General features: G+C 38.3%; 1 protein-coding gene across 1 annotated transcript in view; it reads right to left on the minus strand.

Annotated features, from left to right (window-relative positions):
• Window positions 1-17,353: 17,353 nt before the first annotated feature.
• LOC126278850 (uncharacterized) overlaps window positions 17,354-19,198 on the minus strand; it is a 445,668-nt gene continuing 443,823 nt past the window's right edge. The window contains exon 35 of the mRNA XM_049979125.1: window positions 17,354-17,758. Within this exon, the coding sequence (XP_049835082.1) occupies window positions 17,714-17,758 (45 nt within the window). The 3' untranslated portion in view covers window positions 17,354-17,713. The remainder of the gene's footprint in view (window positions 17,759-19,198) is intronic.

Below are 19,198 nucleotides of genomic sequence, written 5' to 3' on the forward strand. Positions count from 1 at the left end.
AACAGGATGTAATAACCCTTTAGGATTAATAATGTTCATGAATGTCGCCCTCAAGACAAACTGATTGACAATGATCTTCCCATTGAGGGACAGCATTCAGATGACCAAACCAGACCACCTTGATGTTCATGATTATCTTCTGCAAGACCTCAACATCAAACTGATTGATAATGGTCTTCCCATCGAGGGGCAGCATTCAGATGGCCAAACCAAGGATGGCTCTGTCACTTGTCACATTAAGAGAACTGTTACAACACTTGTAATCTACCCCTCCTTCCTTCTTCCATCAACTGTCCACATTAAATAATGCCCAGTCCAAGTAATTAATAAAAAAAAACACTTCGTCTTCAGGCTACGAGTGGCCTACTGGGACCATCTGGCCACCGTGTCATCCTCAGAGGAGGATGCGGATAGGAGGGGCGTGGGGACAGAACACGGCTCTCCTGGGCGTTATGATGGTAGTCTTGACTGAAGCCGCTACTATTTGGACAAGTAGCTCCTCAATTGGCATCACGAGGCTGAGTGTGGCAGCTGGATGGAGACCTATCCAAGTTCCGGCCACGCCCAACAGCGCTTAACTTTGGTGATCTCATGGGAACCGGTGTATCCACTGCAGCAAGGCCGTTGCCAAATAATTAATAAGCAAAGTCATTTATGAAGATTTGAGAGGAATGAAGATTACAATAAACTTTCAAGTTTACTTAGCTTGTCATGTTGAGACGGCTCCAGTTCTTTTTGTCTAGGGGTCTTATTCTTAAAGCTGAAACTCTAACATCAGGTCTTCATGCTTGGTCTGAACTAAATAAATTGGGAGATTGTTGCTGCAGAATTATTTATGTAATTTTCCTCTGATTTTCTCACATTTAGTATATCATACAGTATTTTGATTTTTCATATTAACAAAGCCAAAATTACATTGTTCTCACCTCAATACAACAATACATCCAATCACATCAGAGGCAAGCTTACCACTACTCTCTCACTCTGTGGAAATAACAACATTCCAAAGGGTTTACAATATTTCTTAACAAATGAATTCCTACTAATTTTTCTTATGTTATTAATTTCAACTATTATTTCATAAATGAATTCAGAAATAAATATAGTAAACAGTACAGAATTGTGTAATTAATAATAGAAATTTTAAGTGTGCAAATAATTTGTAATTTCAAATGTTTAAAAAAAGAAATTTAACTTTACTTATCAATTATAATGCCAAAACTATAATATTTTAGCTTGAAATATAACATATTGTGTATAAAATTATGCGAAAGTTTTCAGCAAAGCAATTGAGATAATACTGAACTGTCCAAGATTCGAAAAATAATGCTGGTATTGACAGCTACTATTGAGGAAAAGTAATTCTAGAGGAGGATGTCCTGTTACACACTGCACAATGTTGACACCACATCTCTCACTTCCCAACTCTTCGATGATGGTCTCCTCACCACCATGATCCCCGCCTGTCCTCTTCAGATATTGCATTTTCACTAGCGCCCCAGTGACCTCTGTACCACCCCTCTGACATTCAACATGACTACACAGTCATGCTTCCGCCATCCCCACTGCATGCCGGTGCATCTTCATGACTCCCACCTGTAACGAATGTGGTGTACACTCTCTCCCTGTGCTGAGTTCACAGGAGATGACAACACACCAGTCACGTCTACATGGTGCTGATGACCTCTACACTGATTTAGTACAGGAGTGTCCCATGGCCAAACTTACTGGGAGCACTGCGAAGTGGTCACAACACCCTCTTCCCATTTAATGGGGGTGTGTGAAAGTTACCCTGATTCCATCTTCCATGTGTCTGCGGACATTTCTGAATGGAGTACTTGACCTGTTTGCATCTTGATGCTGTGGCTTCCTACAAAACCACTGAATGAAATCCTGAGAACCACATCAATAACATATGACCTATGGCTTAAAAACTACTCGCTTCTCTAATGGCCTAACCACCGAGTTAATCTCAGACAAAGCTGCTGCAGTTGCTACTGCTTCTTCCAAAGTTTTTGGAAATTCCATATCCACTTTTTGCAACATCTCAGCTCGTTGATCCCTGAGGAATGCATCAAGCACCCATTATTCTGCATCCTGTAGAAAACCCTTTTTGCATGATCATTGTCATCAGTTTGAATGATTTAACACTGATTTTCTGATATGGACTAAATTTTCTACCTTCCACTTGTTTTGGGAACTATACCATTGAGTTGTTCACATCAATACGAAGAAGCATTCTTTATTCTGTTATGATCTACTAACCCTTCCTGAATTCCCATGAAGCCCTGGGAATCCCACACCTTTGCATTGCTCATTACACGTGTTCTAGCATCTTCTACTAATTTTAAATATGCCATATTTGACAACTGCTCACTACTCCAGTTTTCTAGTTTCACTGCTGCATGTAAATTTTCAAAACAGAAATAAACGTTTGCCCCAGATTTATCCAAAAATGAGGCAATACCAGCTTCAAGGATGGGTGGAGACATGCTAGAAGTTGGCCATTCCCTTCTTTCACTCTTTAAACAATCTGTTTCCTTATGCACAACCTCATTATCAGCCTGAACTTTAGCTGTCTCATTCAGAAATACTGAACTAGCAACTGGGTTGTTACTTTCTCATTGACAGCTTCTTTTGCTTATATTGCCACCACAGGGGTACAATAACAACCCCCCACCCCCTGCAAAAAAAAAAAAAAAAAAAGGAAAGAAAGAAAAAAACCAACCTGATTGGCCCAAACAAAGCTTACTTGAAAACTTATGCTGACTGCCACTGTTGCTGCAACCTCTTCATTTCTTCCCTCTACTGGTCCACCATAATGGCTCCAACAGTTGTTCTGACACCAAGTGAAACAGGTTGTTATTATGGAAGGTGAGGGTTAATAGTCCCTTCTGTAGAATTGTGTATTTGTCTACAGTGTAGGCAGGCAATTTGTTGTCAAAACTCTTCTTTAACATTCATACATGCAGTGTAAATCAGTGCATCTGCATCATCACAGACACTAGATGACTGACAATGAAGAGCCAGCTAGCACCCAAGGCTTGGTGGGCAAGCTTAGCAGGACTACCTTGGGCTGTGAACATGCAACTGCTTGCTGGAGAGTGATGGTGACTGGTGACCCAGGGTTCTGGCAGTAAGGGGGTAGTTGCTGCTTCACGACTCGTAGATGGCAAATGTACCTGTGTCATATGATGTGTGACGACTGACACTGGCTGTACATCATAACAGAGCCCAGCTGTGGTGGTGACAATCGGCTGGCCATGGAGATTTAAGTAGTATGGCCCAGTGCTGAGTTTGTGGAAGAGCCAAGTTTTAGTGTTGCCTGGAAACATCTGGAACACAGACTGATGGCAGGTATATGGCTGTTGTCATGCAGTAGTCAGTCAAACAGATACACAGGCACAGCAGTTAATGAAGTGTCAGTGACTGCTGACTGTGGCTGCAATCTGGTGACAGTTCTGGGCTGCTTCCATGTTGCTAGAGCTTTGAGCTGCTGCAGAGATAACAACAGTGGAGAGATGGCAAAGTAACTGGGTCACACATTTGTCTTAGTATGTTAGACTATAGGCAATAGACTGGAGCTATTAATCAACTTCTTTCTGTGGGATCACAGGAACTAACTTCAATTGAGAGTCCAATGTCAGTAGATTTCTGGATTGTAAGTAACATACTGAAGGTGCATGTCTGAAAGAGGGGGGGGGGAGGTGGGGTGGAGATAGTCATTGTCAGCATAGAGATTGACTTACAAGGGAACCAAGGCTTCTCATAACCATTGATTTCATCCAAATATATGGTATATGAATGGCTTGGCCAGAAATGAAAATGACAGAAGCAGGAGCTCCAGGTGGCCTGGTGTTTAGAAAAATTGCATTTTCCTTGCAAGTCAGGGAGGGCATGAACCATTTATAGGCCTATTAGTGAAGTTAAGAGGCAGTGGCTGGCACAGCACAAAGAGTACAGAATGGTAATCCAAAGGCATTGGGGTCAATGCCCTGCACAGAAAATTGTTTTACTTTATTTTTATTTCCAGTTCTTACATTACTTATGCAGCAAATAAACCACAATAATGCTCAGTATCAACATCTACAGCTACATAGAGGGCTGCAGTATATTCCTAGAGTCATAAATTAAAGCCTGTTCTTGAAACTTTGAAGGTAGGCTTTCCTGGGATAGTTTACGTCTATCTTTGAGAGGCTGCCAGTTTAGCTTCTTTAGTAACTCTTCAGTTTCTTCAGCATCTCTGTGACGCACTCTCACAGGTGAAACAAACCTATGACCATTCATATTGCCCTTCTCTGTATTCACTATGTGATCAAAAGTATCTGGACACCCCCAAAAATATACATTTTTCATGTTAGGTGCATTGGGCTGCCACCTGCTGCCAGGTATTCCTTATCAGTGACTAAGTAGTCGTTAGACATCGTGAGAGAGCAGAATGGGGCTCTCTGTGGAAATCACAGACTTCGAATGTGGTCAGGTGATTGGGTGTCACTTGTGTCACACATCTGTGTGTGAGATTTCCACACTCGTAAACATCCCTAGGTCCTCTGTTACCCATGTGATAGTGACTTGGGAACGTGAAGGTACAAATACAGCACAAATGCTTACAGGACGACCTCATCTGTCGACTGACAGAGACCGCCGACAGTTGAAAAGGGTCGTAATGTGTAATAGGCAGACATCTATCCAGACCATCACACTGGAATTCCAAACTGCATCAGGATCCACTGCAGTACTATGACAGTTAGGTGGGAGGTGGAGAAAACTTGGATTTCATGGTCGAGCAGCTATTCATAAGCCACTCACCATGCTGGTAAATGCCAAACGACACTTCGCTTGGTGTAAGGAGCATAAACATTAGGTGATTGAACAGTGGAAAAATGTTGTGTGGAGTGATGAATCACAGTACACAATGTGGTGATCCGATGGCAGGGTGTGGGTGTGAAAGTCATCTGCCAGTGTGTGTAGTGCCAACAGTAAAATTCGGAGGCGGTGTTGTTATGGTGCGGTCATGTTTTTCATGGAGGGGGCTTGCACCCCTTGCCGTTTTGGATGGTGGAACTATCACAGTGCAGGCCTGTATTGATGTTTTAAGCACCTTCTTGCTTCCCACTGTTGAAGACCAATTAATGGATGGTTATTGCATCTTTCAACATGATTGAGCACCTGTGGCAGAATGGTTACATGACAGTACCATCCCTGTAATGGACCGGGCTGCACAGATCCTGACCTGAATCCTAAAGAACACCTTTGGGATGTTTTGGAATGCCAACTTCATGCCGGGCCTCTCCGACCAACATCGATGCCTCCTCCTCAGTGCAACACTCCGTGAAGAATGGGGTGCATTCCCCAAGAAATCTTCCAGCACCTGATCGAACATATGCCTGCAAGAGTGGAAGCTGTCATCAAGGCTAAGTGCGGGCCAATACCAAATTGAATTCCAGTGTTACTGATGGAGGGTGCCATGAACTTGTGAGTCACTTTTAGCAAGGTGTCCGGATACTTTTGATCGCATAGTGTATGTTCAGTATTCCCTGTTAGTCCTGTTTGGTATGGGTCCCATACATTTGAGCAATATTCTAGAATGTGTCACATGAGTGACCTTTAAGAAATCTCTTTTATACACTCTTTCCATTTCCCTAGTATTCTACCAGTTAACTGAAGTCTACCATGTACATTATCCACAATGCCTATGTAATCATTCCATTTCATATCCCTACAAAGTGTTATACCCTGGCATTTGTTAGAGTTGGCCAATTCCAACTGTGACTCATTGATATCACAGTCAAAGAATACTATATTTTTTCATTTTGTGAAATACACAATTTTACATTTCTGAACAATTAAAGCAAGTTTCCAGTCTCTGCACCACTTTTAAATCTTATCAAGATCAGACTGAATATTTATGCAGCTTCTTTTGGATAGTACTTCATTAGAGGTAACTGTATCATCTGGAAAAGTCTGAAGTTACTGTTAATATTGTCTGCAAGTTCATTAATATACAGCATGAACAGCAAGGGTCCCAAAACACTTCTCTGGGGACACTCAAAGTTACTTTTTCATCTGATGATGACTTTCCATCCAAGACAACCTGCTGCATCCTCCTTACCAAAAAATCCTCGATCCAGTCATAAATTTCACTTGATACACCATATGATCATACTTCTGACAATAAGCCTGGATGCTGTCATGAGTCAAATGCTTTTCAGAAACCAAGAAATACTGGATATGCCCTGTCTTAATCCAAAGCTGTCATCATGTCTTGTGAGAAAAGTGTGAGTTGGGTTTTGCATGATCAGTCTGTGCTCGTTGACATGGAGGGGGCCATTCTGTTCAGGAGCAAACCTTGTGTTTGAACTCAGAATACTCTGTTGTGTGCAAGCCTCTTCATCTCTGAATAACTACTGTAGCATACATCCTTTTTGAACCTCGTTAGTGAATTCATTTCATGGTCTTTCTCTACAGTTTTTAGCCCCCACCCCCTTCCCTGTCCCCCACACTCACACACACACTTCCCTACAGTACTGCATTGTTGATCCCTTGATGTTCTAGAATGTGTCCCATCAATTAGTCTTTCCTTTTAGACATATTATGCCACAGATTTCTTTTCTACTCAATTCCATTCAACACCTCCTCATTGGTTACATGATCTACCAATCTAATATTAAGCAGTCTTCTGCAACATCACATTTTAGAAGCTTCTATTCTCTTCTTTTCTGAAATGTTTATAGTACATATCTCACTTCCATAAAAGACTACACTTCCTACACTACCGGAATTGTATCTACTTTATTTATTTCCCCCATTCCTAACAATTGTTCCCTTATGCTCTCCCTGAAACTCTGTACAACCTCTGGTTCTTTCAGTTTATCTAGGTCCCATCTCCTTAAATTCCCACCACCTTTTTTGCAGTTTCTTCGGTTTTAATCTACAGGTCATAACCAATAGATTGTGGTTAGAGTCCACATCTGCACCTGGAAATGTCTTACAACTTAAACCTGGTTCCTAAATCTCTGTCTTACCATTATATAATGTATCTGATACCTTTTAGTATCTCCAGGGTTCTTCCATGTATACAACCTTCTTTCATGATTCTTAAACCAAGTGTTAGCTATGACTAAGTTATGTTCTGTGCAAAATTCTACCAGGCGGCTTCCTCTTTCATTTCTTAGCCCCAATCCATATCCACCTACTACGTTTCCTTCTCTCCCTTTTCCTACACTCGAATTCCAGTCATCCATGACTATTAAATTTTCATCTCCCTTCACTATCTGAATAATTTCTTTTATTTCATCATACATTTCTTCAATTTCTTCATCATCTGCAGAGCTAGTTGGCATATAAACTTGTACTACTGTAGTAGGTGTGGGCTTCGTATCTATCTTGGCCACAATAATGCGTTCACTATGCTGTTTGTAGTAGCTTACCCGCATTCCTATTCATTATTAAACCTACTCCTGCATTACCCCTATTTGATTTGGTGTTTATAACCCTGTAGGGTAGCTTTGAGAGATGAAGTAGTGAAGGCACCAGAGGATCAAGTAGGTAAAAAGATGAGGGCTAGTAGAAATCCTTGGGTAACAGAAGAAATATTGAATTTAATTGATGAAAGGAGAAAATATAAAAATGCAATAAATGAAGCAGGCAAAAAGGAATACAAACGTCTCAAAAATGAGATCGACAGGAAGTGCAAAATGGCTAAGCAGGGATGGCTAGAGGACAAATGTAAGGATGTAGAGGCTTATCTCACCAGGGGTAAGATAGATACTGCCTACAGGAAAATTAAAGCAACCTTTGTAGATAAGAGAACCACTTGTACGAACATCAAGAGCTCAGATGGAAACCCACTTCTAAGCAAAGAAGGGAAAGCAGAGAGGTGGAAGGAGTATATAGGGGGTATATACAAGGGCGATGTACTTGAGGACAATATTATGGAAATGGAGGAGGATGTGGATGAAGATGAAATGGGAGATACGATACTGCGTGAAGAGTTTGACAGAGCACTGAAAGACCTGAGTCGAGACAAGGCCCCCGGAGTAGACAACATTCCATTGGAACTACTAACAGCCTTGGGAGAGCCAGTCCTGACAAAACTCTACCATCAGGTGAGCAAGATGTATGAGACAGGCAAAATACCCTCAGACTTCAAGAAGAATATAATAATTCCAATCCCAAAGAAAGCAGGTGTTGACAGATGTGAAAATTACCGAACAATCAGTTTAATAAGCCATAGCTGCAAAATACTAACACGAATTCTTTACAGACAAATGGAAAAACTAGTAGAAGCCGACCTCGGGGAAAATCAGTTTGGATTCCGTAGAAATACTGGAACACGTGAGGCAATACTGACCTTACAACTTATCTTAGAAGCAAGATTAAGAAAAGGCAAACCTACGTTTCTAGCATTTGTAGACTTAGAGAAAGCTTTTGACAATGTTGACTGGAATACTCTCTTTCAAACTCTAAAGATGGCATGGGTAAAATACAGGGAGCGAAAAGCTATTTACAATTTGTACAGAAACCAGATGGCAGTTATAAGAGTCGAGGGACATGAAAGGGAAACAGTGGTTGGGAAGGTTGTAGCCTCTCCCCGATGTTATTCAATCTGTATATTGAGCAAGCAGTAAAGGAAACAAAAGAAAAATTCAGAGTAGGTATTAAAATCCATGGAGAAGAAATAAAAACTTTGAGGTTTGCCAATGACATTGTCATTCTGTCAGAGACAGCAAGGGATTTGGAAGAGCTGTTGAATGGAATGGACACTGTCTTGAAAGGAGGATATAAGATGAACATCAACAAAAGCAAAATGAGGATAATAGAATGTAGTCGAATTAAGTCGGGTGATGCTGAGGGAATTAGATTAGGAAATGAGACACTTAAAGTAGTAAAGGAGTTTTGCTATTTGGGGAGCAAAATAACTGATGATGGTTGAAGTAGAGAGGATATAAAATGTAGACTGGGAATGGCAAGGAAAGCGTTTCTGAAGAAGAGAAATTTGTTAACATCGAGTATAGATTTAAGTGTCAGGAAGTCTTTTCTGAAAGTATTTGTATGGAGTGTAGCCATGTATGTAAGTGAAACATGGACGATAAATAGTTTGGACAAGAAGAGAATAGAAGCTTTCGAAATGTGGTGCTACAGACGAATGCTAAAGATTGGATGGGTAGATCACATAACTAATGAGGAAGTATTGAATAGGATTGGAGAGAAGAGAAGTTTGTGGCACAACTTGACAAGAAGAAGGGATCGGTTGGTAGGACATGTTCTGAGGCATCAAGGGATCACCAATTTAGCGTTGGAGGGCAGTGTGGAGGGTAAAAATCGTAGAGGGAGACCAAGAGATGAATACACCAAGCAGATTCAGAAGGATGTAGGTTGCGGTAGGTACTGGGAGATGAAGAAGCTTGCACAGGATAGAGTAGCATGGAGAGCTGCATCAAACCAGTCTCAGGACTGAAGACCACAACAACTACAACAATGTATAATTATAGCTTAGGATAGAAACCGACTTGACTCACACAGGTCTGAGCTCAGATCAAGTAAGAATTAAAGGTCAAACTCAATTATTGTGCTCCTGCACCCAAAATTTTTCTTAGTTCAAAATCGAAGTCATAATCTGTTACTTGTTATAATTTGTTGAAAGTGATAATGCGGTAATCCCTAAGGAAATTTAATCTTATGATCATAAACTACTGAAAATGGCATTTTAGTTGACGTGATGTGGAACATACCAGTCAGTTTACAAATAAAATACATTTTTACTGTGAAAACATGGTTATGTGCTGGCCATTTACATAAGTGGACTTTCTCGTCTTAATCTACAATGAAATACGATGAAAGTAACCCAGTCACATACATACTGTGGCAATAAGCTACTATGCTTTCATGCACATCACCCCTCTACTCTAGCAGATGTTCTCACACTTTAGCAGACCATGCAACATCCAGCAAAATCTGTGTCATAAAATGTATACATCTGTGGACAAGAATTTTCTCTGTTATGCGCTGCTTTGCTGCAGCATGTGGGGTTTTCCTCTAAAGCATGCTAGAGGAAGCATACTCAACTCCTGGCACTTCCTGCGTAGATTTCGAGCTGTCCACATGACAAGTGCAGTGATTTAATCTTCCTTTGGTGTTAAGTTTATGGTCAAGTTATTTCATTACTAGAATTTAATAACTTGCCATAGTGCTACCAGATAGGTGCATGGCCCATGAAGTCATCAATTGTGAGTTAGTTTAGTGTGTCTATGAATCAAACCTCATTGCAGGCTCCCGTGACACCTACAGAAAACTAGTAGGCGAGATTGATACCATACTTCAGGGAAACATTATTCAGCACCCATCTCACAGTGTCTCATGTCCTGACCATGAAGTATCCACTTCACAGAGCCTGTTAAATTATAGCAAGTGAGGCAGAATCTGACCTCTTTTTGTGAACTATACACAAGCCACTGCACTGGCATGCATGCAGACGTTAAGACTGTGTTAGGTTAGCTTTACCTATGGTACCTCATGTTTGTTTATTTGTATTTTGTATTTGCTTTAATAACTGTGATAGATTAGCTTCATCGACAGTACGTCACGTTCATTTATTTGCAATACCATTTTGCTTTGATCATTGTGTTACATTAGGTACACTTACAGCACCTCCAACTTCATTTATTTGTATTTGCATCTTTCCTTTATCACTGTGTTAGATTACCCCTTTTACCATTCTTCAAGAACATTTACAATGTTTCTCATGCCTAAAAAAAATGTTTAAACTGATTACACAAACACACAGATGGTGGGCACTCCTTGAGTACTTGTGATGTCTTCATGAGTGGTGGAGATTACCGGACCAACTCGACTGAGAGTTTTTCTTCACAGGCGTTTTTGTGACAGTTTCCCTTTGTAAATGCATTCTACAATCAATTCTGCCTCTCAACATTCCAATAAAGGAACCGTTTAATATTCAGATGTCTTTTGTACATTGTTCCCATGCGTTGTCCATCTGTTGTACTGTGCCCTTCTAGCAAACCCATGATATCTGCCTGTTGTGTTCAGTGAGGAAGATTATTGTCACAGTACTATTAATCCAGAAATTCATTTATGGTGTAAAATGAGTATAAAGTAGAAATGATTTCAATTTATTTTTAAGACGTTCATTATCTGCTAGCACTTTAACACACAATGGATGGGATCAAATATTTTTATTGCTGCATACCTTGCTCTTTTCTGTGGAAAAGTAAAGTTGTGGATAGTGAGGACTATATTGCTCCTTGTGTTATATTTATGATTGTGCCATTATTTTAACTTGTTTATCATGGTCCTACAGCAGCCACTGTTGATACTTTGTGGGTAAGTATGTAAACTGCTTGCTGAGAGTCAAGGTGAGCACCTATTTCGTTCCATACCACTCTGTTTGGAAACAGTGTTTGCTGCACATACGAGCTCCACATAGTGTTTCATACTCTACGTCAGAGATAATATATATTACCTTATACATTTATGCGTCATCGTGTACCCAAGAGGTCCCCAACCATTTTTGCCTTGTAGACCATGTGCCATCATGTTAAGTTTCATACATTTATTGATTTAAATGGCACAAAATGTAAAACTAGAAAAAAACTGATACATAAATGCTTTTAATGGGAGCATTGAGCCTGATGCTGTGTTGGAAAATTTTCAATATTTGGCTTCAATTTAGTTATGTTGAATCTTAAATCTCCTCAGTCAGTGATTTCTGCCTCTTCCTTTTTCTTTAAAGAAATTTGGCAACCATGCTGACACCATTTTCTGTGAGATTTGAAGATGAAAATGCTATCAAAAACTTTCTGGCAATAGTCCATAATATAGGGTAAGTAACATGTACATCTCTCTGAAGCCAGAATTGCTGATTTCTCTTTCAAAACTGTACCTTAAGTTCTTTGTTAGTGTTTTTTCTGATCAGTTCCTCTTTTAGTATGACATTCATTTCTTCAATATCACTGTATGGCTTGATAATCCATTGTGGCATTTCCACAGTTAAGACATCCTCAAACCTAGTTTCAAAATCTGTCTGAAGCACATTTAAATGTTGAATATCATCATTCTGGTAGTTTGTCTCTGACAAAGTGGGGAAGTTTGCACCATATAATGCTTTGCTTCATTAGTTTAGTTTTGGCAAGAAAAGCTGAAATATTTGACTTTATTTATATTAAATTTAGACTGTCACCTTAAAATGTCAAGTTAACCTCATGAGCCCCTCTTTCTCTACAATACTGGGTACACATGTGTATACTATGTTTATGTTGAATGTTGCATTTCTTGAACATTATAATTGGCTTTACCTGCCACACTATTTACATATCCAAGTTAATTGACATGTACCAGGTTACAGCAAATATGTATTGTTACATGATGATGCAAATACTGATTGTGTCAGTTACCAAGTTTTAATGGTGTATCACCTTTGTTTTATGACCATTGTCCAATTAAGATGACCATGAATGATGAAAAGCTGGTTTTAACTATGTCACGAATGGCTGTCGTTATTTTAATATAATAGAGGGAAACATTCCACGTGGGAAAAATATATCTAAAAACAAAGATGATGTGACTTACCAAATGAAAGCGCTGGCATGTTGATAGACACATAAACAAACACACACATACACACAAAATTCAAGCTTTCGCAACCAACGGTTGCTTCATCAGAAAAGAGGGAAGTAGGGGGAAAGACGATAGGATGTGGGTTTTAAGGGAGAGGGTAAGAAGTAATTCCAATCCCGGGAGCGGAAAGACTTACCTTAGGGGGAAAAAAGGACAAGTATACACTCGCACACACACATATCCGTCCTCACATACATGACACAAGCAGACATTTGTAAAGCAACTGTTGGTTGCGAAAGCTTGAATTTTTTGTGTATGTGTGTGTTTGTTTGTGTGTCTATCAACATACCAGCGCTTTACAAATATCTGCTTGTGTCTGTGTATGTGTGGATGGATATATGTGTGTGTGCGAGTGTATACCTGTCCTTCCCCCCCCCCCCCCCCCCCCCCAAGGTAAGTCTTTCCACTCCTGGGATTGGAATGACTGCTTACCTTCTCCCTTAAAACCCACATCCTTTCGTCTTTCCCTCTCCTTCCCTCTTTCCTGATGAAGCAACCGTTGGTTGCAAAAACTTGAATTTTGTGTGTATGTGTGTGTTTGTTTATGTGTCTATCAACATGCCAGCGCTTTCATTTGGTAAGTCACATCATCTTTGTTTTTAGATACAGGGTGTTTCAAAAATGACCGGTATATTTGAAATGGCAATAAAAACTAAATGAGCAGTGATAGAAATACACCGTTTGTTGCAATATGCTTGAGACAACAGTACATTTTCAGGCAGACAAACTTTCAAAATTACAGTAGTTACAATTTTCAACAACAGATGGCGCTGCAAGTGATGTGAAAGATATAGAAGACAATGCAGTCTGTGGGTGCGCCATTCTGTACGTCGTCTTTCTGCTGTAAGCGTGTGCTGTTCACAACGTGCAACTGTGCTGTGGACAACATGGACGGCTTCGTCAATAAACAGAACTGGCGCATATGGGGAACCGAAAAGCCCCATGTTGCAGTCCCATCGTCCCTGCATCCTCAAAAAGTACTGGTCTGGGCCACCATTTCTTCCAAAGGAATTATTGGCCCATTTTTCAGATCCGAAACGATTACTGCATCACGCTATCTGGACATTCTTCGTGAATTTGTGGCGGTACAAACTGCCTTAGACGACACTGCGAACACCTCGTGGTTTATGCAAGATGGTGCCCGGCCACTTCGCACGGCCGACGTCTTTAATTTCCTGAATGAATATTTCGATGATCGTGTGATTGCTTTGGGCTATCCAAAACATACAGGAGGCGGCGTGGATTGGCCTCCCTATTCGCCAGACATGAACCCCTGTGACTTCTTTCTGTGGGGACACTTGAAAGACCAGGTGTACCGCCAGAATCCAGAAACAATTGAACAGCTGAAGCAGTACATCTCATCTGCATGTGAAACCATTCTGCCAGACATGTTGTCAAAGGTTTCGGGTAATTTCATTCAGAGACTACGCCATATTATTGCTACGCATGGTGGATATGTGGAAAATATCATAGTATAGAGTTTCCCAGACCGCAGCGCCATCTGTTGTTGACAATTGTAACTACTGTAATTTCGAAAGTTTGTCTGCCTGAAAATGTACTGTTGTCCCAAGCATATTGCAACAAACGGTGTATTTCTATCGCTGCTCATTTAGTTTGTATTGCCGTTTCAAATATACCGGTCATTTTTGAAACACCCTGTATGTTGTTATTTTAAGAAAGATTTTATTGATGTGTGAAGCTGTGATGACATTAACACTAATCAAGAATGTTTCATGATCTGAAGATGGCTAGATTAATAGCCAAAACTAGTAATCCATCCAAATAAAGCAGATTTCATGTGTGATCTCAACTTTGATGGTTTTCAGTCTCTAACATAAATAAAAAAAATTTGCAACAATTTGTGTACTTACTGGTTGACAATGTCAACAATCTTGATAACCTCATTAAATTTAGTAAACAAATCCATTAAGTAAGCAATGTCTGGTTTCCACTTAATTAAATTTTCTTTTAAAATTGGATTTTTGGCATCCAGAAACTCTAAAACAGTCTAGGAAATGATACAAATTTAGTCAAACATAAGACTTTGGAAGCCAGTGTACTTCAGTGTGAAGGAATAATCAATCAAAGTTCTCATAATTTTCTTCATGTAACTGTGTGAATAACATAGAATTCAACACATTGCTTTAAATTTTGTTTACTGCATTAATGACAAATTGAAGAGATTGATGCAATCTACTATTCATATTTTTGGCAACTAAATGTCGTCGATGGATGATGCACTATATTGCAGACACCCCAGGTACATTTTGTTTTGAATGGTTCATAAATCCATTATTACCTAATGTTTAATAAAGAAACTACTTTTCCATTAAATAATCTTTCAAAACACTACATTGATTCATGTGTAGTGTCTGTTGCCACAGTTATTGCAGACAGCAGTTTTTCATGGATTTCCTTGTACGGGGGAAAAATGCCAATAATAATTCTTCATTACCAGGTAAAGCTGATCTGCGCAGTTGTGTGGAGAAATGAATCACCTGCAGATAACTGCAAGATGCTTTCAATGTCACAACTCATTGCACCAATATGCCTTTGAAATAAGTTGTTGCCCAAAGGAATTCTTTTGAGTATATCAAGGCAAGTTTATATAGAATAGTCTTTAAAACGTTCCTACCCAGCTCGTTGGGAGGAAATCCTGATGATGAGCCTTTAAAACATCTTCACTGGTTGGCAAAATTAACTGTTCCCTGATATATGCAGCTTCCAGATTTCACTGTAAGTAGCAAGATAGTATAAGACACCTGCAAACCATCACCATTTCTTTGTGATATCAAAGTGAACATGCTGCCCATTGTGGGTCTTGTTTGAAATTTTTTTTATATATTTGAAAGTGTTTCAAATGTTTACCTGTTATTATTTTTCAGGGTGACACTTTAAGCTTGGATGGTTTCATAGCACTGCTATTTAACACATAGATGCTTAAAACATACACAGGTAATCATCTGCCCGACAATGACTGAATTAAGGCAAACTTCAAATAATCAACATTGTATTGTCTGTATTTGTTTTCAGGTTTGGCCATGTTTAGTATTAGTTATCTGTAGGCAAAAATTAAGTTATTTGATAACACATATCAATCAAAATTAACTCTCACCACCTCAAGTCATGATCAGCAAGTCTCTAATTAATTGAAGGAATTACAAAAGGAAAATTTGTTAAAAAATATAATTTATTCCTTAACTCTGGCACTTCCACACAGTATGACATTGATTCACTGTAAATTGTATGGTACACAAATATAATTTTTTCACAAAAAGATGAATGAGGGCATCTTAGTTCTGGATCAGCAGAATTCAGTTAACTTTGGCCTGCTCATCAATTATGTCCAGCCACTGCCTACATTAGTGATGTAACATACAACCTAACATAAGATGCCACTGATTCAACAATCACATTGTGTCACAAATAATTGTATCTCTTGACGAGCAAAGAAGCAGTTCCTGGGGCAAGAGGTAGTATTTTAGAGAGTGCAACTAGAAAAATAATTCATAATGTTGCTGCATGTCATGAGGAAGAGTTGCTCCACTGTCTTTCTTAGCCAATTAGATGAACAGTGATGTACACAGGAGCAAGCTTTAGCACTGTGAAAAGAATCTGGAACTTTATTTGTGACCTGCCTAAATGGGTCTCAGACCTCATATCAGTTCTTCCTGTTTACTGTATAAATTTATAAAGTTTTTTATTGCTTAAACCAGTTAGTGATTCAAAGGAAATAAAAAACTTCTTATTTCAAAAGACTGCCTCAGTTTCCAAATAATGAAGGCACTAATGGAGGAATTGCAGCCATCTTAGGTATTATGACCAATACAATACTTTATAACAAAATTTAAATTGAAGATATGGAGTGAGAAAAAGTGGCTGCAGTCACTTTTTGCACTTTTTTATTACAATGTTCCACTGAGATCACAATTTGAAGTTCATTACTAACTAGTTTTGGCTGTTGTCATCAACATATTCTGTAAAACATAAAATGAAAGCAGACCATTAGAAACAAACTACATAACTTCAAAAAAACAAGTAGATATGTATAGTCGGCTATATTTCTGTCAGGTGGACATGCCATATGCAAGTGCTATGTGACAACAGCAGATGGGTATTTTTAAAAGCAAGTAGCTACCACTGGTAGTTGGCTCTGGTGCTAAGAGCACATGATTATCCTTAGCATGTCTTTAAAAACAGGTTTGTGTTATTGCAATATCATTACAATATAGAATAATGAATATATAAAATAAACTTACATCATATGCTAAAATAATCTGTTGCTTACACTGTATAACAGAATACAATATTTAGTTCAATAACAAAAGTAAGTATGTGATATTTTTGCAGTAAATCAGCAACATATCCATCCCTTTACTCAATTTTTGCTTACTTTGCCCTTCTTACCTTATAATATAGAGTGTGAGTGACCCACATCAATTTCCCTTCTTTCCCTTTTCTTCACTTCCTCTCTCTCTCTCCTACCTGACGAAGGAACAAGTTCCCCAAAGTTATGTCTTATTTATTTTCATTGGTTTTGTGTGACTGTTGGCTGTACTGAGCAATGGTAAGTGTTGGCCAGCCCATGTATCTGTTTGCATATTTTTACATTTCTCTAAGAGATTTTCCTTTTAATCAGATATTTACTCTCACAACTCATTTTCACATTTCTTCTCAAAATTACTCATACTTACAAATGAAACAAGTATGAAACATATAAGAAGTGTAAAATGTTTATTCACATGAATTTGATTTTATTCATCACACTTTTAACCAGTGCCAGTAACTGGAAAACAGTGATGATGAACAGTTTTCTACAATACATTCTCACATAAATGTTTCAATTTAACAATGGAAAACCCAGGATTGGTGTTCTTACAAGAATTACACATTTAATTTCCATTATAGATCTCTGTGTGTAATAGGAAATCCTTTAGTGAAAGATACATATCACTTTCAAGAAATAAATAATGATGATGCCACTGTCTTGCTAGTCACAACTGTGAAATCTTGCATACACTGTAGAATGCATGTATATATTTTTGTCACTGTTTTGAGTCTCCTCACATTGCCTATATCAGTCATCAGTTGGAGTCCCAGGAAGATGGTCTACAGAACCATTCTGCAACATAAGAACAAGTGTCAAACACATACAAATGCTTTCTTTCTTAGACAGTTCATTTGTTTGTTTTTTGTTCCAAAGGTCACTTGCACTACACATAATAGTGACATGGAACAAGTCAATTTAAAGGCTGTTAACTTAATCTGTCTTTTAATATGACTGCATGCTGACTATTTAGTGATACATTCACACAACAGGACAGAATGTTTAATTCAATAACAATAGTAAGTATGTCATACTTTTGCAGTAAAGAAGCTACATGTTCCATATTAATTATTTTTTATATTATTCCAAGAGAGAAACACTTCCTCAGGGCATTATAACATGCCAGAATGGAATGGCACACACAGAACCATATAATACTACATCAACCACAGTTCTGATACCAAAGATGTTTTAGTCAACTACAGCTTATCTCCATCGGTTGAAGAGATACAATGTAGTAGTTAAGCAATAACTTTTTATTTACTCAAGTTCAAATACCAATTAACTGAAAAACATAAGTCAATACAAAGAATACTTATAAAAATCAAAGAGTAAAGCAGATTGTCCTTGTACTCATCGCCACAGAATAGTACTGCATTTCATTGTGCATTCACAGATGTTCTTCTGGCGACTCCCACAGTGTGCATCACATCAACTGTAGGTTATGATATCAAGGTAGTGTATAGTACTCACTCATTATGAGCACCTATTAACTTTGTTTATTCATGTATTGATTGTTATTTCAACTTTAATTTGTTACATACATCACATTTAAATAGCTTTTAACCACACATTCAGTATAATTATGTAATTATCTGGTTATAAAATGTTTCTGCTATTGTCAACACACAAATGGTTCTAGTACTGAAATAAAACAGATTACTAATGCAAAAGTTTTTGATTCTGTAAAACATATGTTATAAAATTATTTCAAAATTATATTAGTATCATGCAGCATACTGTATTTCAGCAATAATCTAAATTTCACGTAAAACCATTGTTAACGGTTTCTGCTCGAGGCAATTTTGCTTAATACTGTAATTGAATTTTACAAGCTTATTATCAGAATAAATACTTCATGTCATGGCACTGCTTATGTTAAACTCAATTTATGTAAATCTTTGAAGTTTTAATTACAATATTAGCAAAAACGTGTTTGTAATAAAAGCTCGATATGAAAGATGTTACTGGGATTATATTTAAGTGATATGGGAGAGACCACATTAAAACAATCTTGAATCAGTTTTTGTAATGCACACACTGCACGAGTTTATTTTGTCAGTTTCATTAATACAATTAAAAGCTTGTACAGATAACTCCATTGAATAATTTCTTTAGTAATTAGGAATGTAAAAATTGTCTGATATACAAAGAAAAAAGTGAGCTAAATGCAGAAATATTGAAAATTGATAGTTATTATCAAAAAACAGATGTACACCTACTGTTGAAGGAGCA

Source organism: Schistocerca gregaria, chromosome 6 (assembly GCF_023897955.1).
Source record: "Schistocerca gregaria isolate iqSchGreg1 chromosome 6, iqSchGreg1.2, whole genome shotgun sequence".
Taxonomy (NCBI): domain Eukaryota; kingdom Metazoa; phylum Arthropoda; class Insecta; order Orthoptera; family Acrididae; genus Schistocerca; species Schistocerca gregaria.